The following is a 20,842-nucleotide window of genomic DNA, read 5'->3' on the forward strand; positions in this document are numbered from 1 at the left end:
CATTTTAGAAAATCGTAACACTAAACAATTATAGATTACATCACTATCCATCAGTCCTACCTTATCAGTGGGAGACACAAGCTGTGATACAGTCTTTAATTATACCACCACATAGTATTTTTTCCACAGCCCCCCTGCCTCATTCAGTGCACAGGCACCATGAAGTCTAATGTTTCTTAACATCAGAATGGCTTGACTCTGCAACCTTAATAATGTTCTTTTAGCATAGTTGATTATGTGAAATTCGTATCTAAATAATATAATCCAAAGGGGGATATAAAACCTTCTGATGTAGGTATTGGAGAACATTAAGCAGACTCCTTCAACTACTTCCTCAACACCCACCGCTCCTACATAGCATTTTTTTTAAAAAAAACCCTACCATTTCTAGATTCTTACATCATCTCCAACTTACAGTACCACACATTTGATTTGTGTCTAATGTATTATGCATATGTATTCTGTCCTTTCATGATCACTTTCACCCATGCTGCCTTCCACCTTCAAATTCTCAACCAATTCCTCTATGTTTATCAGAATCAAATCTAGAATAGCTTCTCCCCTAGTCACTTTCTTTTTGTAATAAAAAGTTGTCTCCAGTGCATTCCAAGAACTTGTTGGATAATCTGTGCCCTGCTGTATTATTTTTCCAGCAGATGTCTGGGTAGTTGACGTTCCCTCGTCCAGTGTTTTGGATGATTTGGGTAGTTTAAAAAAAGCCTCATCCACCTCTTCTTCCTACCATGACATCATCCTTGATTTTTACCCCTTTTATCCTTACCCAGTGACTTTCACCAGGTCTGCCTCCCCCTTCTGTCTCAACCTCAGAGCAAGTGTATACATCTTTGATATAAAAGTTCTACAAAAAGCATGAATGCAGTATAAGTTCTTGTTCCACGGTTGTAAGGTAAATTTTATGATCCATGTTCTGCTCTCAGTTACACTAGTAAAAATCTACAGTGACTCAGTTTCCTGAGATGGAATTATTCTGGACTTGCAGCAGTGTATCTGAGAGAAGAATGTAGGACCCTGTACAGTGTATTTATTTAAAAATGCAAAAGATATTTTTGCTACTCCTTACCAGCTGAAGAAAATGAGCCTGATTTTTCTTCTCTAGAGCTGTATTGCAGCTCTTAATTACATTAGATATGATTATGTTTTGCAATTCATTTTAAACATTGATACTTTTAAAGTATTCAAAAGGCATAGGGTTATAAAGAAAATTGCATTATAGCTAGACATACACCAAAACAGTTAAATTGCTTTTCTGTACAGATTGTGCTTTGCTGAGTTTCACCAGAAGAGGGTATAGTTTGGAAAGAACCTGACATCAGCTTGGAATTCCTATTGTGTTTAGAAACAGCAAAAGAAAAACAAGCACAAGTTTCTCCTCTGCACACTTCCTGTCACTGTGTGAAGGAGTCAACACATAAACTCCAGACCTTAAAGTAAAAGTAAACTCAGCAGCTTTCCTTGAGTCCTCGGAGTGGAAGGGAAAAACTGCAACAGCTTTCTGTGGGATCATCCTGCTGATTGTCTTTCAGAATTATCAGTTATTTCACTTTTCGTTAATCAGAACAAGGAATTTTTTGAACTGATGTGACTGCCAGTCTGTGAATAAATATCACTTCAGAGGAAGAGAAAGAATGGACCCAGAAAAGACTCTCAAGCACTGAATTAGAGGGTGAGTTTTGTTAAGTGGTTTCTTCTCTTTCATATCTGCTGGAGGAGTTGATTTCTTTCTAACGTCCCTGCTTCTACGCACAACGCCTGATGACTTGTCTTTTCACTGCAGCTTGTTGCATACCTTGCAAGGTTTTACTGACTGCAGGTTTATTTCTGTAACCTTTCCTAGCATTACTCAAAGTCATTTCAGTAAGATTTGTAATATACATTACCTGGTTCTGATTTGCTTTCACAAAGAAGCTACAAACAGCAAATATTTGGAAGCAAACTAAGAATTGATATATATAAAAAAATCAATAACATTAAAATGGCAGGTGAATCTAGATTTCCAGATGTGGACAGTAATGGATCAGAAAAAAATGAAGATATAGAGATTATAGTCAATGTTGGTGGGGCGAGGCAGGTGCTATATGGAGAAAATCTGAACCGATATCCAGCAACAAGATTAGCACAGTTGATCAACTGTTTATCAGGGGGATATGATACTATTTTCTCTCTCTGTGATGACTATGATCCTGGGAAAAGGGAATTTTATTTTGACAGAGATCCAGATGCTTTCAAATGTATTATTGATATATATTACTTTGGAGAAATTCACATGAAGAAAGGAATATGCCCTATATGTTTCAAGAATGAAATGGAATTTTGGAAAGTAGACCTGAAATTCTTGGATGACTGCTGCAAAACTCATCTGAGTGAAAAAAAGGAGGAACTGGAAGAAATAGCCCGAAGGGTGCAATTGATTCTGGATGATTTGGGAGTGGATGCCTCTGAAAATCGCTGGAAGAGATGCCAGAAATATATTTGGAAATTAATGGAGAAACCAGAATCATCCTATTCAGCTAGAGTAATCGCAGTGTTGTCCTTCCTATTTATTTTAATCTCATCTGTAGTAATGTGCCTGGGGACCATCCCAGAGCTCCAGATAGTAGACTCTGAGGGAAATCATGTGGAACACCCAACACTGGACAACATTGAGACAGCATGTATAGGCTGGTTTACCTTGGAGTATATGCTTAGACTTATTTCTTCTCCTAATAAACTGTATTTTGTGATTTCTTTCATGAACATCATTGATGTTTTTGCAATACTTCCCTTCTATGTCAGCTTGATCTTGACCCACTTGGGTGCCGGAATGATGGAGTTAACCAACGTTCAACAGGCTGTTCAAGCACTTCGGATCATGAGGATTGCTAGAATTTTCAAACTCGCACGCCACTCCACAGGGCTACAGACTTTAACCTATGCTCTTAAAAGAAGCTTTAAGGAGCTAGGACTGCTTCTTATGTACTTGGCTGTTGGAATCTTTGTCTTTTCTGCCCTTGGTTATACCATGGAGCAAAGTCACCCTGAAACCTTATTTAAAAGCATCCCTCAGTCATTTTGGTGGGCAATTATAACCATGACCACAGTTGGATACGGGGACATATATCCTAAGACAACACTGGGGAAACTGAATGCTGCCACCAGTTTCCTTTGTGGGGTGATAGCTATAGCACTTCCCATCCACCCCATCATAAACAACTTTGTCAGATACTATAATAAGCAGAGAGTTTTAGAAACAGCTGCCAAGCATGAACTGGAGCTGATGGAGCTATACTCGGGTGAGGGGAAAGTTGGAGGCTCCAAGAATGAACTAGAGGATCTTATGGGGGAAGGCAAGGAGCATCCTTCATGGAGCAGACAGCTAAAAGTTTCCCACAGTGACACCTTCATTCATCTCCTATCAGATGAGAAACATTACAGGACCAGGCTTCAAAGCTGCAAATAAACTAAGTGACTGTTACTGTTCAGCTACAGACTGGGACAAATTAACAGTCTTCTAGTGAAAAGATTAAAGGGACCTGTCAATGTTGAGAGGGAACACTGCCTTTCTTTTCCAAACATGAATACAAATTAACCCTCATCGCAGCTTCATCAGAGGTTGGTAAGACTTTATTTTTATTACCTGACATATAATATTAGGATGCAGTTGAGATGTGACTGATTATAATTAATACATCCTGAAAAATCAATTTGTAATCATTTCAGAGATTGAAAACAGCTTCTTGATCAGTAATATGTACAATTACTTGGATGTTAAGCTTTATAAAAATCAAAATTCTGTATCTGTAATAATAAAGAATAACAATACCACAGAGAACTTGTGCTTCAGGCTTTGTTTGGGGTTTTTATAGTTAGGAAATAATTTAAAAAAAAATTAAATCAAACTGTCACTCATAGGTGCTGCAACCAGGGGTGCTGAGGGTACAGAGTACCCCCTGGCTTGAAGTGATTTCCATCATATACAGGGTTTACAGTTTGGTTCAATGGCTCTCAGCACCCCCATGATACAAATTGTTTCAGACACCCCTACTGTCACTCCTAAAGTATTTAGGTGTCCAGTAAAATGTAACAAGTAACAAGCGGTATTTTTACCCGAGTGCTAACTAAAAATATGATCACACACCGTGGATGTGTGAGCCTGCCAAAAGATGGCTTCTACAGTCTATAAAGTGCAATTATGGGTGACTTTTTGGACAATAATGTCAGTCCCTCTTTCTGTGAAAAATCTATTTTAATATTCCACAGAGGTATGGAGCAGAATCAGTGTACTGTGATAGGGTTTTTCAAGCAAGTAAAACAAATAGTCATTACTTAATTACAACAGAAACATTTGCTTTTACAATTGTAGTGACCTTCAGGTTATTTTAACTCAATCACTTAAAAAAAATTATAAATGTAATTTCTTTTAATTCAGTATAAAACCAAGCCAGGTTGACACAGGGAGTTAAGTTACATCAGAAACAAAGAATTTCAAATCACCGGAAAATAAATATAAATAAACTAGCAATAAAAATTAAAGTCTTTATAACATCTATGGTGATGAATTGTTCATTGGATTGAACAAAGCATTGTTTTATTTTCTTAAATACAATTAAACACCTTTCATGCTTGTAATAGCTATTTGGTTTTATTATGGTTAATTCAGCATGTAACAGGTTAATTTATTAAATCAACATAGACACTAAGCCATGGGCCCAATCCTGCAATCCTTGTGCAAGCAACACTTCTACTGAAGTCAGAGTGAATTTTGGTGGAGTAAAGTCTGACATCCATGGGTCTGATTTTCCACTCAGTTACACCAGTTTTACATTGGTGCAATTCCATTAAAAGCAACATTAACATCACCATAAAACTGGTGTAATGGAGTAGAGAATCTGCCCCCAGATGTTTAATTAATATTAAGTGTGAGTCCAAATCATTAAAAACAAAACAAAAAAAAAAACCACTTTTGTGCCTCCCTGTTGCAGCCTATATTGTTTATTTTCATTACATTGCATGCATAGCCCAATTGAAATATGAGCACATGAGATAGCTCCTACTTTTAGGTAGGTTACTCCTACACAGGGCCAGGGAAACTCAATGAGGACTGATTACTCAAAAGAAAGTAGGCTCCTAATTTCCACTGAAATTAAATAGAAGTTAGGAGCCTAACTCCTTTTGAGCAATCCAGTCCCGAGTTCCTTGGAATTCTTCTACCTTGTAAACACATTTCCCGTGATCGATGGTGATGTTGGAGACTGAATGGAGGTATATGGCCATTTGCACACAGCCTCTTTGCAGGGTTGGTGTGGGAGACTATATCACATCTGCAGTTGTTTCCCAGTCCCCAGCCTCAATACTAGTCCAGCCCAGCTCCATCTCACCATCCCCATTTACAGATCCCAAGCTCCACAGATTCCTTGTAGAGATTACAAGGGGAAGGAAAAACAATGCCTCCTGGGTGGCACTTCCACAAGCTCTCTAGGGCTGGGTCTATTGGATCCCCACACTTTTCACCTGTGGAAGTGGAGGGTCTAATGAGACCCTTATTCTTCCCTGTCTTGTTATCTAAACTCCTCATTTTCATGGCCTAATGGTCAGCAATTTCAGTCTAAGCTGCAAGCTTGTTGTTTTACAATCACAGAAGAGTGAACAGGATATGAAGCAATATCCACTGATATTTTCTTTAGTTCCTCATCTATAAATGGGGATATTAATATTTTTTCATTACCTTACAGGGAGGCATTGGGATGAATTAATGTTTGCAAAGCACTATGAAAATGGAAAACATAAAACTGCTAAATAATATTGTTAGTATTGTTCATTAGCATTAACCACTTGCTGCTATGGCATACAATTGATTTAACAGGATATTAAATAAAGGAGTAACTTATTATTTTATTAAGAGTAATCTTATTAACTTATTTCTTCAATTAGGCATGGTCCTGACCACAGGATGGTGCGTAAGCTACACCACGGCAGAGCACGTCTCGGGCAGTATTGTGGCCCAGACACACAACTGTGAAGCACCACTCTCCCCATGCTCCTTTCTTGCTCTAGAGCAGCGTTTCTCAAACTGGAGTCCGTGGATCCCTGGGGGTCCCTGAGGGAACTCCCGGAGGTCCGCGGGCCCTGCTGATCAACTCCTTCCCCTCCCTCTATCTCCAGGAGGCAACTGACGCCAAATCTGGAGATTTTAGGCACTAAAAGTCCCGCGGCGCAGCAGGGCCCTGGCCCCGCACCGTTCCCTGCAGTCCCTGCGGGGGTGGTGGTGCAGGGAGTCTCTGCATGTTGCCCCCTCCCTGAGCACTGACTCCACAGCTCCCACTGTCCGGGAACTGCAGCCAATGGGAGCTTTGGGGTCGGTGCCCGAGGTAAGCGCCATCCCTCACCCCCTCCCGCACCCACACCCCTCACCACCTGACCCAGCCCCGCACCCGCTCCTGCACCCAAACTCCCTCCCAGAGCCTGCACCCTGCACCCACTCCTGTACCCAAACTCCCTCCCAGAGCCCCCACTCTTTCCCACACCCAAACTCCCTCCCATAGCACAACCCCTGACCCCCTCCTGCACCCAAACTCCCTCCCAGAGCCTGCACCCCGTACCCACTCCTGTACCCAAACTCCATCCCTCACCTCCTCCCATAGCCCAACCCCTCACCCCATCTTACATCCAAACTCCCTCCCAGAGCCTGCACCCCTCACCCACTCCTGTACCCAAACTCCCTCCTTCACCTTCTCCCATAGCCTGACCCCTGACCCCCTTCTGCACTCAAACTCCCTCCCAGCGCCTGCACCCCGCACCCTCCCACACCCAAACTCCCGCCTAGAGCCCACACCCCACACACCCTCCCGCACCCCAACCCCCTGCCCTAGCCTGGTCAAAGTGAGTGAGGGTGGGGGAGAGCGAGCGACAGAGGGAGGGGGGAGTGAGTGAATGGGGGGCAGGAAGGGGTGGAGTGGGGTGGGGGTGGGGCCTAGGACTGAGTGAGGGGGACTTGGGAGTCACCAACATTTTTTAAATCAAAATGGGGTCCTCGGGTTGCTAGAGTTTGAGACCCGCTGCTCTAGAGGATAAATTAGTTACTGTAGCCTTTCAAAGGTTCCAGTTACTTCCCCCATCATGCCTGACTAGAGACTCTGACCAGCGAGAGGAGTGTGGGGTGAAGCCAAAGCTGTGCCCACTTCCCACCTCTATCCTCCCTCCTCCAACCAGCCTGCCGGAGGGAATATTCAGAGAGCAGGAGCTGCTCTCAGTATCAGGTCCAAACTGACAAAGTGTATAGATCTTACTTGGCTGAGCAGGGCAGGGTCCCTTCCTCCTCTGCTTGGCCAAACAAAACCTGGGCATAATCTCACCCTAACAGATCAGTCCAGTCCAAATTCTGAGGCTGCTGGTCTATGGAAGGTCCATGGCTTTTCCAGCCATGGTGCTGTTCTCTATTCCAAGCTGGAAGTAACTGCTACAGAGGCAGTCACGTTATTCAGGTTTAAAGGCCCAAACCCTCTCCCATAAAGGTCAATGGGAATTTGGCTACTGACTTCAATGGGAAGAGGATTGGGCACTCAGCTATTATGCAGCTGCGCAGGGCTGCCCCTGCCCTGTGAATCCACCTAGGCCAATTGACATAGAATTTAGGTTTACAGGGATAATATCAGCAGATGCATTACACATCCCCTGATGTCTCAACAATGTCATCTGCACATCACAGATGCTGATCAGGGAGCAGAAGTGGGGATGCATGGCCCCGGAAATTCAGTCCTCTCACCTGAATAAAATTAGAGATTAGGGAAAGGAGCCTCCCAAGCAAACCTCTTATGAAGAAACCCCCACACAAGTACCCTCAATCCCTCTAATACCCACAGAAGATCTGGTAGGGGCCCTCTTGAAGATTCCAGCCATTTCTTCCTCCTTCTCCCTCTGCTGCCTCCAGACTCACAGGTAAGTGAAGTGAACTGGTCATCCCCTCCAAAGATGAGTGGGGACCAAGGGCAGTGCCAGCCTCTTCCCGGTGGGAGGGCTGAGGTGGGCTGCACTATATATCTTGTCGGCACACATACTTTTTTATATTTTTAACAATATGCATTTAAACGTATGTTTTATCTGTGTTCTCCTCAAAAGGAGAATAAAAATATATACAGACAGATCAGTATATATCAGCATCATCTATGGCAGCTCACTGGTGCAACATTTATTCACAGAAAATCAATACAAAAAAAAAAACAACCTAAGCAAATTAACAAAACAAACTAATAACTACTAGATTAACAATAACAATACACAAACGCAAACTTCTGGAAAAAATTACTGGTTAAATAATACCAGTAGCTAATTACTTTAAATCTGAGAACGTACTGTATTATATTTTAAAATTAGTCATTTGCACATGCAAAGAAAATGAAACACACTCTACTATGTAAAGCAAAATAAACAGCTGACCAAAACTAAGTACACCTTTTTCCCTAGCCGATTAAGCCATATTTCCATTCTAGTCGAGGCAAAACCCAATGAAATACATACAATCTGAACATTCAAAGCATTTTTAAGTTGCTGAGCACTCTGGCACTGATTCAGGAAAATACTTAAAACTTTGCTTAACTTTAAGAACAAGTAGTTCCATTAACTATACATGGGATTAAAGAAATGCTTAAAGTTTAAAGATAATCACATACTTAAGTGCTTTAATGGATCAGGGCCAGAGTGCTCAGCATCTTGCAGGACTGAGTCATAACATCTGTCATTAAACTATGAACTAATAAAACTGGCACAAACTTGGCCAGGTAATAGCTACTTTGATAAAACCAAATAAAAAAAAAACCAAATAAAGAGTTATTGAAAAAGATAGTCAATGATAAGCTGACCAAATAGACAGGTGTTGTGCAAATTCCTGGAGACAGCCACTGAAGGACCCAGGTGGAGGTTCAGGGAATGAGTTCCACAAGTGAGGGCCTTCTCGGTTCTGGGAGCTACCTGTGACCTGGTCCATTTGGAGCCTTAGTGCCCATACTGGATAGATCAACAGTCACTCAAGTATGTGAGGCATTGATAATTAATCAAATTTACATCTTCTATCAGGGAAAAGATAGATATGTATTGTTTACATAATATATGTAATGGTTCAGCATATAACATACTAGTCTATCAATTCTTTATGTGGATTTTTCCCCTTAAAAACGTAAAGAGAAAATATCAAATGTTGAAGACATCTTAAAACTCACAACAATCCTTAACTCTTGGTTTTACAGAGGTCAGGGTGTGACCTTGGTTTTGCAGAGGTTTCAGGTCAGGGTGTGACAATACATACCACGTGTGCTGCAAAAGTTAAGGATAACAGGGCAAGTTTAAGAAACGAGTTGGGAGAAGTTGATTTTAAATTGTGCATTTCCTTTCTAGATGTTGATTGTAATAGCAATAAAATACAGATAAAGAATAAAACATATCTCTAGTTCATTAAAGTCCCTCTTCCAATAAAGTTAGTTATATGTAATTATCAGACTTGAAAGCAAATACAAATTTAAGAAACAAAGGACAAGGGGGGGCACTACTGTCTGAAGTCTTCATGATTTGGAGTGCCTGACGCCCGCTGGAGGCTGGTAAAGTAGTATTTTTACCAAGGTCTGATTCAACGCCCACTGAAGTTAATGGCAGGCTTTATACTGACGTCAATTGGGATTGAACAAATACAAATATGTGCTTGAACAAACTATGGCTAATGGGTCAATTAGGCACTATTGTCGTTTGAACATTGACTTGAGTTAAACAGCATTTTTCTCAATAATCTTGGTCAGCTTTATTGCAATACCAGTTATGCTGCCATGATGAAAGAAGGCTAATGTCTATCACACTTAAGTTATTTAATAATACCCTTTAAGTAAAAGGAACATTTGGCTATTCCTCATAAATAGTTTAAGACAAAGCACAGAACTAAAATAATTTGGGTAAACTAACTTTGGTGCTTCTGGATGGATTGAGTCATATGAAGGCGGAGACAGAGGTACATTCCACTAAACATACTATACTAATTTCACCAAAGCCCAAGCATGATTCCAATATTTGAAACCACTGAAGTGGATAAAGAGAAGCGTCCTCTCCCATTAGACACAATCCACCTGGCTCTAGCAGAGCAGTTCATTTCCCAGCATTGCAGACATAACACCCCGTCCCCAAGGAAGAATAGGAGCAAGTACTTGCTACCCCTGAACCTGCTGAAGAAAGTAGAAGCTGGTTGTTCCTGGCAAAGCCTGGCTTTCAGGGAGAGAATTGGCAGAAGTCATGGGTGAAGGGGGGAAAGTTAAAAACTTCTGGACACAGTATTAAGCAAAGGGAGGGGGAACAGCTAATGGTACAAGAAGGGACTTGAGAGAACTGGGGAAGCAGCGGGGGTGGAGGTTTCCCATCTAAGTGGCACAGGGCCAGGGCAGGGGTGGCTTCAGGGTGGGTTTTAGCTGGTCCCAGTCTGTCCAGGCCTTTGGAGTCTCTGCTTCAGAGATTACTCCAAGGCTGCTCCAGAAGCCCTCCCACCTCACCCCATTCCCAGAAGCATCAGCTGCACCCAGGGCCCCCTACTCCCACTCCCACCCAGCCACCCCTTACATTGCTGGCAGGTGCTGCCTTCAGGCTCAGCAGTGCCATCCCAAGTTCGCAGCACCGGGAGTTGCATTGCCCAGAGGGCATCTGCCCTCGGAGGCGTGGTGGGGGAGCTGGGGACTTCCTCCCTTCAGTCCCTCCTTTGACTCCCCTGCAGCATCCTGCCACGCCGGTCAGCATCAGCAAGCAACCTGGCGCTGCTTCAACCCTGTGCCGGTGCCTCGCGGGGTGGGAGCTGCAGGCACCACAATGCCTCCACAAGGCAAAGGCACTGGTGAGCCACTGCCGCCACTGCTCCTAGTCGCAGGTCCTGAGCAGGGCCGCCGAGAACTGGTTTGGGCCCTGGTGAAAAATTTTTTTCAGGCCCCCCAGCAAGGGCAGACTGGCTAAACAGGGCCGACGAGAGGGGGGGAAGCCGGGCCCCGGGCCCCTTCCAGACCACCGGGTCCCGGTAATTTGTACCAGCTTCCCCCCATTCTCGTCGGCCTTGGTCCTGAGACGGCCTCATACGCCCCCAGCCTGGGTCCTGGGAAGCAGAGGAGTAGCGGCCATCGCTCGCGCTAAGCAGAGCTGAGAGAGGAGCACATGGATAGAGCTGTGGCAGGAGTTCTGGGGTGCGCACTCCCATCCTCCCTCGCTGTCTGGCCGCCAGCAGCACAGGGAGGGTGGCTACAGGGGGAGCTACAGCAAATTTTGGGGTGGCTATTGCCTCCCCCTGTAAGCCCCTCCAAGCTGCCCCTGGTGGGGGCTGTTGGGGGGGCCTCACAGTGGAGTTACTCCATACCTAGGTCTGTAGAAACTCCCTTGAGCAGCATGTTCACAGCAGGGAGAGGAGGAGAGGACAAGCCCCAGCAAAGGCAGCCACAGCAGGTGGGAGGCTGGAAGTTAATTTACCTCAGCTCCCCTCTCCCTGAGCAGCTCCACAGTTCACTGTTGTAGACCAAGGTGTATTTCTTTTTGTCTTTGGGCAGCAAGCCAAACTGCGTCCTGGATAGGTTATCCACCGGGCAGCTGCTCTATGCAGCCATCCAGGGCTTGTGAACCTTCAGAAAGCATTGCATATTTACATCTGGAAACCATCCAAAATGCATAGACTTAAAGCAAAGGAAGCTTCCGCAAATTAGTAACTGACCTCAGCCACTGGTGTAACTCTGACTCCATTTTCTTCAATGCAGTTACTCTTGGTTTACCTCCGTGTAACTGTGAACAGGATCTGGCCCAGCGTTCCTAATTTAATAAGGGTAATTCAGTGCAAGATGATAACTCGTTAGGTAAAATGAAGCCTTTTTTTAACTCTCAGGAGAGAACATAATGGAGTAGAAATGGCTTTTAGAAGTGTGGGCAGTGACACTGGTATTTTGCAATATGTGGCATTAGTGAAGTAAAAGCCACTGAAACACGCTTAGCCTTGGTGGCATGTCACAGCTAAGAAGCCAGCTTGTGACATGGCTTTTGGTTCACTGAGAAGCAAGCAACATGCCACAGAACGTTTTTGATAGATTCCAAGGCCAGAAGGGACCATTGTGATCATATAGTCTGACCTCCTGCATAACACAGGCCATAGAACTTGCCCCAAAATTCCTAGATCAGACCTTTTAGAAAAACATTCAATCTTGTTATACAAATTTTCAGTGATGGAGAATCCAACACCACCCTTGGTAAATTGTTCCAGTGGTTAATTATTCTCCGCTAAAAATATACTCTTTATTTCCAGTCTGAATTTGTCTAGCTTCAACTTCCATTGGATTGTGTTATAACTTTCTCTACTGGATTGAAGGGACCCATTATTAAATATTTATTCCCCATGTAAATACTTAGACTGTAATCGTCACCCCTTAACCTTCTATTTTGTTTAACAAAATAGATTGAGTTATTTGAATCTATCATTATAAAACATGTTTTCTAATCCTTTAATCAATGGGCGGGGGGGTGGGGGCAAGGATATGGGCTGGGGGCTGCTCTCGGGAATCCTGACCCCCCCAATTTGGGGACCATTGCCCTAAACTGTCTCAAGCCGGCAGTCTCAGCTGAGGATATTGTATTTGTTGTACAATGCTAATCTCAGGCATTGTTCTGGTCTATGTTCAATGCCAGGCAGTGGTAATCTGACCATATGGATCGGTAGGGTAGAACCATAACAATGGAGAGAGAATCTTGGGCTGAGATATGTGCACTTTTCCTGTGCCCTGTTGGTCTGCTGAGTACTGACACCTTATCCATTCCAGAAGTGAGTCGGTCGGCTCTGTCTGATCAATGCATTACATGATATTGACCCAGACCAGCTGTGCTGTGCTGTTGTGAGGAATCAGACTGTTAATCATGGGTGGCCTGCTGTAGACTTTTATAAAAATTAAGATGACAATGGCATTACTTTAGTAACCATCTGTGCAGTACAGTTTGGTATCTAGTGCAATTCTTTATATGTGATGAATTATGAATGCTTTGAGGGAATGGTCCCAAATCACATTGTTTTGGTAAGACTCTCAAATGTTTTCCAAAATATATTGATTTTTTTTTTCAATAAAACGTGATCTGTTCTTTAATTTAAAAATAAATAGCTAAGATGCCCATCCTGGGTTGGCTAGGTAGTATGAGGGACAGGTATATAAACCAAACAGTTAGATATACATAAAAGTAAGGGTGCAGATGCATAAACTGATAATTGGCCATATCTGGCAGAAACAATGATCACAGAAACCCCCTCCCCCAGCCAGATCTGCACAAACAGATCTGTTAAAACAAACACAGCAATGTCTGGTGTAAATTACAGTTCACAGATATGCTTCCTCCCCACAAACGCAGGCACCAATCCTGAATAACCTTACACAAGCCAATATTTCTTACTCACCCAAGTATTGTAGTCATTAGAATGTGCACATGAGTAAAGACTTCCCACTTGAGCAAAGGTCTACAGGATCAGGCTCACAGGTCAGTAATGGATCACTAGGAAGACTATTCATGTTCATATCAACATCCCCCCACTCCAGTTTGAAATGAATATCAGCCTTCCTGAAGTGCTCTACATTTTAGACAAATGGGCCTGATTCTGCTCTTTGTTGTACTGATGTAAATCTGGAGTAACTGCACTGAGGTAAAAGAAGTTACACTGGTGTAAAATTGGTTTGAGCAGTATCAGATTCTATATATTATATTTGTTCCCTTACAATGTAAAAGATATTAAAACTGAAACAGTTTACTCTTAATACAATTAGCCATATTAAGGTTGAATTCAGTTGGAGTTTCGCCTGCATTACGACTGAGCAATTGGGCTGATCATGTGGACAACCAAGACAGCCTGGAGCACAGGAAAATGTTCATGTTAATCACTATGTGGAAAACGAAGGCGATAGAATGAGCTGAAAGCTACAGCAGCAGCACATCGCTGGTTTCCCTGTCACCTTTGCCTTTCAAATGTAGAAGACAAAATTGCCAGTGCTTTCACAGCTGGTTTTTGTCCTCCCACATAAGGGAAGTCTCAGGTTCCTTTAACATACTAAGCTTCAAGCACTACCAAACCAGCATGTTTATTTTAAAATAAAACAACATTTAAAGAAAGGAGTAAAAATTTAAAAAGTCACCTGTATGTGAGACTATCTATAAATATCGCATGTAAACATGGAAAGGAAGAATTCATTTTGTCTTGGGATGCAACCACAGCTCCTGTCAATTAAGCCATATTACTTACCACATTGATTTCAACGGGAGCCATGGGTGCACACCCCAGGGCTGAAATCTGGTCTTTTGATTTCTGTTTCTGCATGACGACAAATATGCATCTGCTAAACCCTTTATTGTACCATTTTACAGCAGTACAAATAAAGTTTTGCATTCATACAGAAGAGTTCAGAAGCAGGGGCTTCCAAGTCAAAGTCTGTATGAGGCAATTGACTTAGACATGGCTGTGCAAATGACTAGTGGTCAACGGCCTGCCGGGAGATTTTGTAAATGGCCAAACAACTTACTTTATTTATCTGACTTTCACATATAGAACCTATTATTTATTTATAATATAATATAATATAATATAATATAATATAATATAATATAATATAATATAATATAATATAATCGATCAATATTGTAAAGACAAAACTTAGAAAACATTCACAACAGTCTGAGGCAGCTTCAGCTTGCCCACAGCAGATAAACTAAAACTTCAATTACCTTGCAGCATTATGGGGCAATCCTTTATCAAAGATGCACTCCACTGATCTTGAACAATGTTTCCACTGCATTACAGTTATACTGCATTACAAAGTCAGCACTTTCTTACAATTCCAATACAACATCAGAGACACCAGAGTTTTTCTCTCTGCTTAGAATAGGAAATAACTGCATTGTCTCAATTAAACTGTGATACCTTTTGGCCAATGTTGAATTTTAATAGCAAACAATGCAAGTCATAAACATGCATTTCTTTCAGTTCATTATCAATAAAATAATTTTAACAGACTCATAAACATTACAGATGGGAAATATTTATCAGGTCCCAGCGTGTCAATCACTGGCCAATACAGGATTATTCGGAGTATTCTCCTGTGTCATTTTCATTAAATAACATTTGGCTTCTTCCATTTTATTGGAAAGACTATTCCATAGTTAAATAAGTCTTGCTATTGTGATACTCTCCTTACTATTCAACCTAATTGTTCCCCTAATGTAGGCTATGTCTCCACTATAGATGCTACAGTGGCACAATTATGGACCTGTGGCATGCTGATGTGGTGCTGCAGTAGTGCAAACACTTGCTACAGCGATGGAAGGGGGTTTTGTATCATTGTAGTTAATCCACCTCTCTGAGAGATGGCAGCTGGGTTGACAGAAGAATTCTTCCATGATCGGTGTCTACACCAGGGCTTAGGTCAACTTAACTATGTCTCTCAGAAAGTGACTTTTTCACACCCCGAGCAACATAGCCAGATCGACCTAAGTTTTAAGTGTTGACCAGGTCTTACTTCCTTGAACTAATTAAACAAGTCCTTAAATAATTCCTCTTCCTCCTTGCTGTTTACATCTTTCACACGTTTGTAGATGGTTATCCTATCTCCATTAGTTATTATTTTGTGCATTCAGCAGGGCTTAAATGAGTGCTTAAGTGCTTTGTTGGACAGTGATTAACTTAAATATGTGCGTAAATGCTTTGTTGAATTGAGGCCTATTTACAGTTACCTTGCATGGCAAAAAAGGTCAGGAATTAGGGCTTGCAGTTGAGCCTGAGGCCTTGGCTACACTTGCAGATGTACAGCGCTGTGAGTTAAACCTGACTTCGTGCAGCTGAGTAGGGAAAGCGCTGCAGTCTGTCACACTGACAGCTGCCCAGCGCACTGTCGTGGCCACATTTGTGGCAATTGCAGCGCTATTGGGAGTGGTGTATTATGGGCAGCTATCCCATAGAGCACCTTTTCCCATTCTGACGCCATGGGTTGTGGGAAGGGGGCGTGGATGAGAGGGATTCTGCGTCCTGTCCCAATGCCCCGTGATGCATCGCTTCGCATCCCAGAAATCCCTTTGTTTCCATCCACCTTTGGCACCGAGTGGTGGGATCACATCGTCATGGAAGTCTGGGATGACGAGAAGTGGCTGCAGAATTTTCGGATGAGAAAAGCCACTTTCATGGGACTGTGTGAGGAGCTCGCCCCCACCCTGCGGCGCAAGGACATGAGATTGAGAGCTGCCCTGCCAGTGGAGAAGCGGGTGGCTACTGCAATCTGGAAGCTGGCAACTCCAGACAGCTATCAGTCGGTCGCAAACCAGTTTGGAGTGGGAAAGTCGACCGTTGGAATCGTGTTGATGCAAGTTTGCAAGGCCATTAATCACTTCCTTCTCAGAAGAACCGTGACTCTGGGTAACGTGCAGGAAATAGTGGATGGCTTTGCACAAATGGGGTTCCCTAACTGTGGAGGGGCACTAGATGGGACGCACATTCCTATTCTGGCACCACCCCACCTAGAATCCGAGTACGTTAACCATTTCTCTATGGTTCTCCAGGCGCTTGTGGATCACCGTGGGCGTTTCATTGACATTAACACAGGCTGGCCCAGAAAGGTGCATGGCACACGCATCTTTCGGAACACTTGGCTGTTCAAGGAAGATACAGGCCGGGAATTTTTTCCCCAGAGTGGAAGATCATGGTAGGGGAAGTTGAAATGCCCATTGTGATCCTTGGAGATCCCGCTTACCCATTAATGCCATGGCTCATGAAACCCTACACAGGGAGCCTTGACAGCAGCAAGGAATGGTTCAACTACAGGCTGAGCCGGTGCCAAATGACTGTGGAGTGTGCCTTTGGCCGTTTAAAGGGCTGCTGGCGATCTCTGTATGGGAAGCTGGACTTGTCTGAAAACAGCATCCCCGCGGTTATATCCGCGTACTGTGCCCTCCATAATATTTGTGAAGGGAAGGGTGAAAGCTTCACTCAGGCATGGACCTCCGAGGTTCAACACCTGGAGGCTGAATTTGCACAGCCAGAGAGCAGGGCTATTACAGGGGCCTAGCGTGGTGCTGCAAGGATTAGGGATGCCTTGAGGGAGCAATTTGAGGCTGAAAACCAGCATTGATATCTGGTGCCCTGCACGGGAGTGAAGAGCAGTAGTTCCAATCTTTAGGAATCAGTGTCTGCTAAGCAGACAAGCAGACTTGTAGTGCCTGTTTATTTCCTGGGCTAAGGAGTCTTTTACTTTATGCAATAATAAAGAATGTTTTCAAAGCCAAAAAATCCATTTATTGAAAAGAAAAAAAAATTATTTATTGAAAAGAAACAAGGGGGTGGAGTGGGGAACAGTACAATCACAGATTCGCGTATGTCCTGTCTGGTGTGCTGTGCAGTGAGTGCTGCACTTCAGGACAGCTATACTTCATGGTGAGGGGGTTAAGTGCAGAGGGTAAGAGTTGTGGTTTTCAGGGCTGGGTGGTGAAGATACTGGTGTTGGAGGCAGCGGGTGGCGTGAAGAACACGGAAGTTGGGGAAAGTGGGTTGGAGGTGACAGTGGGGCACAACGGAAAGAGTTTTGGGACAAGGGCTGTAGGAGGGGGTGGCATTTGTGTTTGTGGTACTGCTCCTCTTTCTGCATGGCTACCAGCTCCTGGATAGCATCTGCTTGGCGCTCCAGGATGCTTATGAGTCTATCAGTGCTTTGCTGCTGGTGCATGGTGCTTTGCCGCTGGTGCGCTGTGTTTTCCTGGCGGATCCTGCTTTCTCTCTCCCTCCAGTTCTGTGCTTTCTCATTCTCTTTAATATATTGCCGCATCACTTCTTGCAGCATGTCTTCTTTGTTTTTTCACGGTCTCTTCCTGAGTCTTTGCAGTCTCTGAGCAGGTGATAAGAGGGATGGCTGAGCTCTCAAGGTTGATGCAGCTGTATAGGCAAAATGCAACATTTAACAGAGGCAGCATTGTTTATACCAGACAGAGTAATGATTCCCCCAGCACTTACGGAGTAGAAAACACACAGGGTCTACACAATAGCATAATTTTCCCGTCTGAAACAGAGCACACATATCCCATGGGAGCCTCAAACTGGTGAGTAAGGGGGACTGATTGTTTCAGGGCTGCACTGTCCTCTGGCTTTCTGTGCCTTGGAGAGAGCCAACAGCTTCAGGGAGCACCTACATTGAACACTGTCCTAACATTTTCCACAGGAGTTTGTCCTGGACGATATCTCGCTGCTGAGGGTGACCTGGGAAGCAAGGGAGGGTCTTCTACTGCAATGTGGCTTCCGCCCTGGCCCATATGCAGCTTGCCTGTGTGCAGCAATGGTCCCCTCGCGGCACAGTGGCACGGACAAGTTAGCCTGGCAAGGACAAGGACCACTGTGGCTCTCCTGATAAACCTGCCCAAACGCATTGCACACGTTCTGGATGAGACATTCGAGGAGATTTCCGAGGCCGATTACCGCGATGTGATAAACCACATCAATGCACTATTCCGCATCTAGGCATGCATCTCCCAAAGAGCCCGCACCAAAAATATTCCTTCCCCCCCCGCAAAAAAACGCTTACTGGGAACCTGCTCTTCTGTTTGTCCTCCACCAAGTACCGGCCGCTGTGACTGGCTACCTTCCTCCTGGCTTGAGAAGAGCTCCTGGCTGCATGGCTCCAGAGATTCCGGGGTGTCTCCATCTGGCCTACCACCATCACTCCCATTTTCCTCCTGCCCCCCCACTCCCGACTCTGAAGTGTCCATGGTGGTGCTTGGCGTGGAGGTGGGGTTAACCCCAAGTATCGCATCCAGCTCTTTGTAGAATCGGCAGGTCGCGGGGGGAGCACCTGAGCGACCATTTGCGTCGCGGGCTTTGTGGTAGGCACTCTGCAGCTCCTTCACTTTAATCCTGCACTGCAGGGCATCCCGGTCATGGCCCCTTTCCATCATGTCCTTTGATACCTTCCCGAAGGTATCGTAATTCCTACGGCTGGAGCGCAGCTGGGACTGTACAGCTTCCTCCCCCCAAACACTGATGAGGTCCAGCAACTCGCCATTGCTCCATGCTGGGGCTCACTTGGCACATGGAGGCATGGTCACCTGGAAAGATTCGCTGATAGCACTCCATGCCACGCCGGGCTGAGCAAACAGGAAGGGGATTTTTAAAATTCCTGGGGAATGTGAAGGGTGGGTCACATGGTTGGTTACCTGAGGCCAGGGCAGTAGAGTTTGAACTGATGACCAGAGTGGCTAGAACAGGCATTGTGGGATACTGCCGAATAATTCTGGAGGCCAGTCACAGCGCATTGGGCGGCGCACTTGGCACTGCAGTGCTGCAGCGGCAGCGCTGCACTCGCTATTCCTCTCGGAGATGTGGAGTACATGCAGCGCTGCAACCACGGAGATACAGCGCTGCAAATGCCTTGCCAGTGTGGACGGGGAGTGAGTTACAATGCTGGGGGAGCCTTTACAGCGCTGTAACTCGCAAGTGTAGCCAAGGCCTGAGACAAGCTAGTTCCACCTCCCTAGTGAGCCAGAGAAGACTCACTGCTGAATCGCCTGATTGGCCAGACCACCCAAGTGGCTGGAGGAACCAACAGATGTGCTCTTAAAAACCCAGCAGCAGCATTAGACTGACAGCTTATGTCTGCATCTCTGATTGCTCTTGTGCCTGCCTTGTTCCCAGCCTTGTTCCTGTCCTGCTTGGTTCCTGACTTCAGCTCTGACCCTTGGATCTGGCTTCTGGTTCCTGACCACTAGGCCTGACAGCTACTGCTCCCACCACTAGGCAGGACTGCCCACGCGCCAATCGGTGGGAAAAAATGGCAATTACAAGATTGTAAATTCTTTAGAGCAGGGATTGTCTCTACTATATAACACCACACATCTTACTATAACACAACAGAGCCCTGAGTTGAGCCTCTGGGGGTTGCTATAAGATAAATAAATAATAAGTTCTATACATGAAAGTCGGATACTGCTCAGATAAGTTAAGGTCAGTTGTTTGGCCGTTTACAAAATCTCCCAGCAGGCAGTTGACCACTAGTCATTTGCACAGCCATGTCTAAGTCAATTGCCTCATACAGACTTTAGTAAACAAAAATACATTTCATATCAATAAAATACATTTCTTCCCTATTCAGCAGGAAAAATAAAAGCAAAGAGGGATAAAGCTTTAGCTCTCTGTTGTGCTTTTCAACAGGAATGGCCACTGTCCAGCTGGACACCAGTTGGTTATTTGCACAGGAACAGACCACAATATTTCTGGTCAGCAGAGCCTTCTATTTCTACTGGTTGTCACAGTAATAAATTAATTGTTCCTGCAAAACAGTTCCTATCCAGCCCGCAGGGAATCTGTAAACCTTTTGAGGAACAAATGGCAACTAATTGGTAGCTGGCCTTTCAGTCTTGAGTGGTTACAGCTTGCCAGTTAGTTATTCGCATTGGAACAGGAAACTTCCTTTTGCAAATGCCTTTACTATTTGGACTGATTGCGCTAGGAGCAAATTAATTGTTCTTGCACAACATTACCTCTGCTGTGTCTCACATACTGTACATTTGTACATCCTTGGCAGGACAAATAAGAATCAGTTGCCAGTTGGCTTTTGACCTTGCATATTTGAGTAGCTAATACTTAGGGATACCAGATAGCAACCGTGAAAAAACGGGACGGAGGTGGGGGGTAATAGGGGACTATATAAGAAAAAGTACCCAAAAAGGGACTGTCCCTTTAAAAACAGGACATCTGGTCACCCTAATAATACCTAGGTTATTATATCAGGCCCACCTCACAGACTCATTAACGTGAACCTCCGTCTTATAGGTATGATGTTGCCATACTGAATGA

The 20,842-nt window shown here is 44.2% G+C and overlaps 1 protein-coding gene across 1 annotated transcript; it reads left to right on the forward strand.

Moving 5' to 3' along the window:
• Nucleotides 1–1,421: 1,421 nt before the first annotated feature.
• Nucleotides 1,422–3,811, forward strand: KCNF1 (potassium voltage-gated channel modifier subfamily F member 1). Its single transcript, XM_054023081.1, has one exon. The coding sequence runs from the start codon at nt 1,994–1,996 to the stop codon at nt 3,455–3,457; it is 1,464 nt and encodes a 487-aa protein (XP_053879056.1). The 5' UTR covers nt 1,422–1,993; the 3' UTR covers nt 3,458–3,811.
• Nucleotides 3,812–20,842: the final 17,031 nt, after the last annotated feature.

The sequence above is a fragment of the Malaclemys terrapin genome, chromosome 3, assembly GCF_027887155.1.
Source record: "Malaclemys terrapin pileata isolate rMalTer1 chromosome 3, rMalTer1.hap1, whole genome shotgun sequence".
NCBI classification, from domain to species: Eukaryota; Metazoa; Chordata; order Testudines; family Emydidae; genus Malaclemys; species Malaclemys terrapin.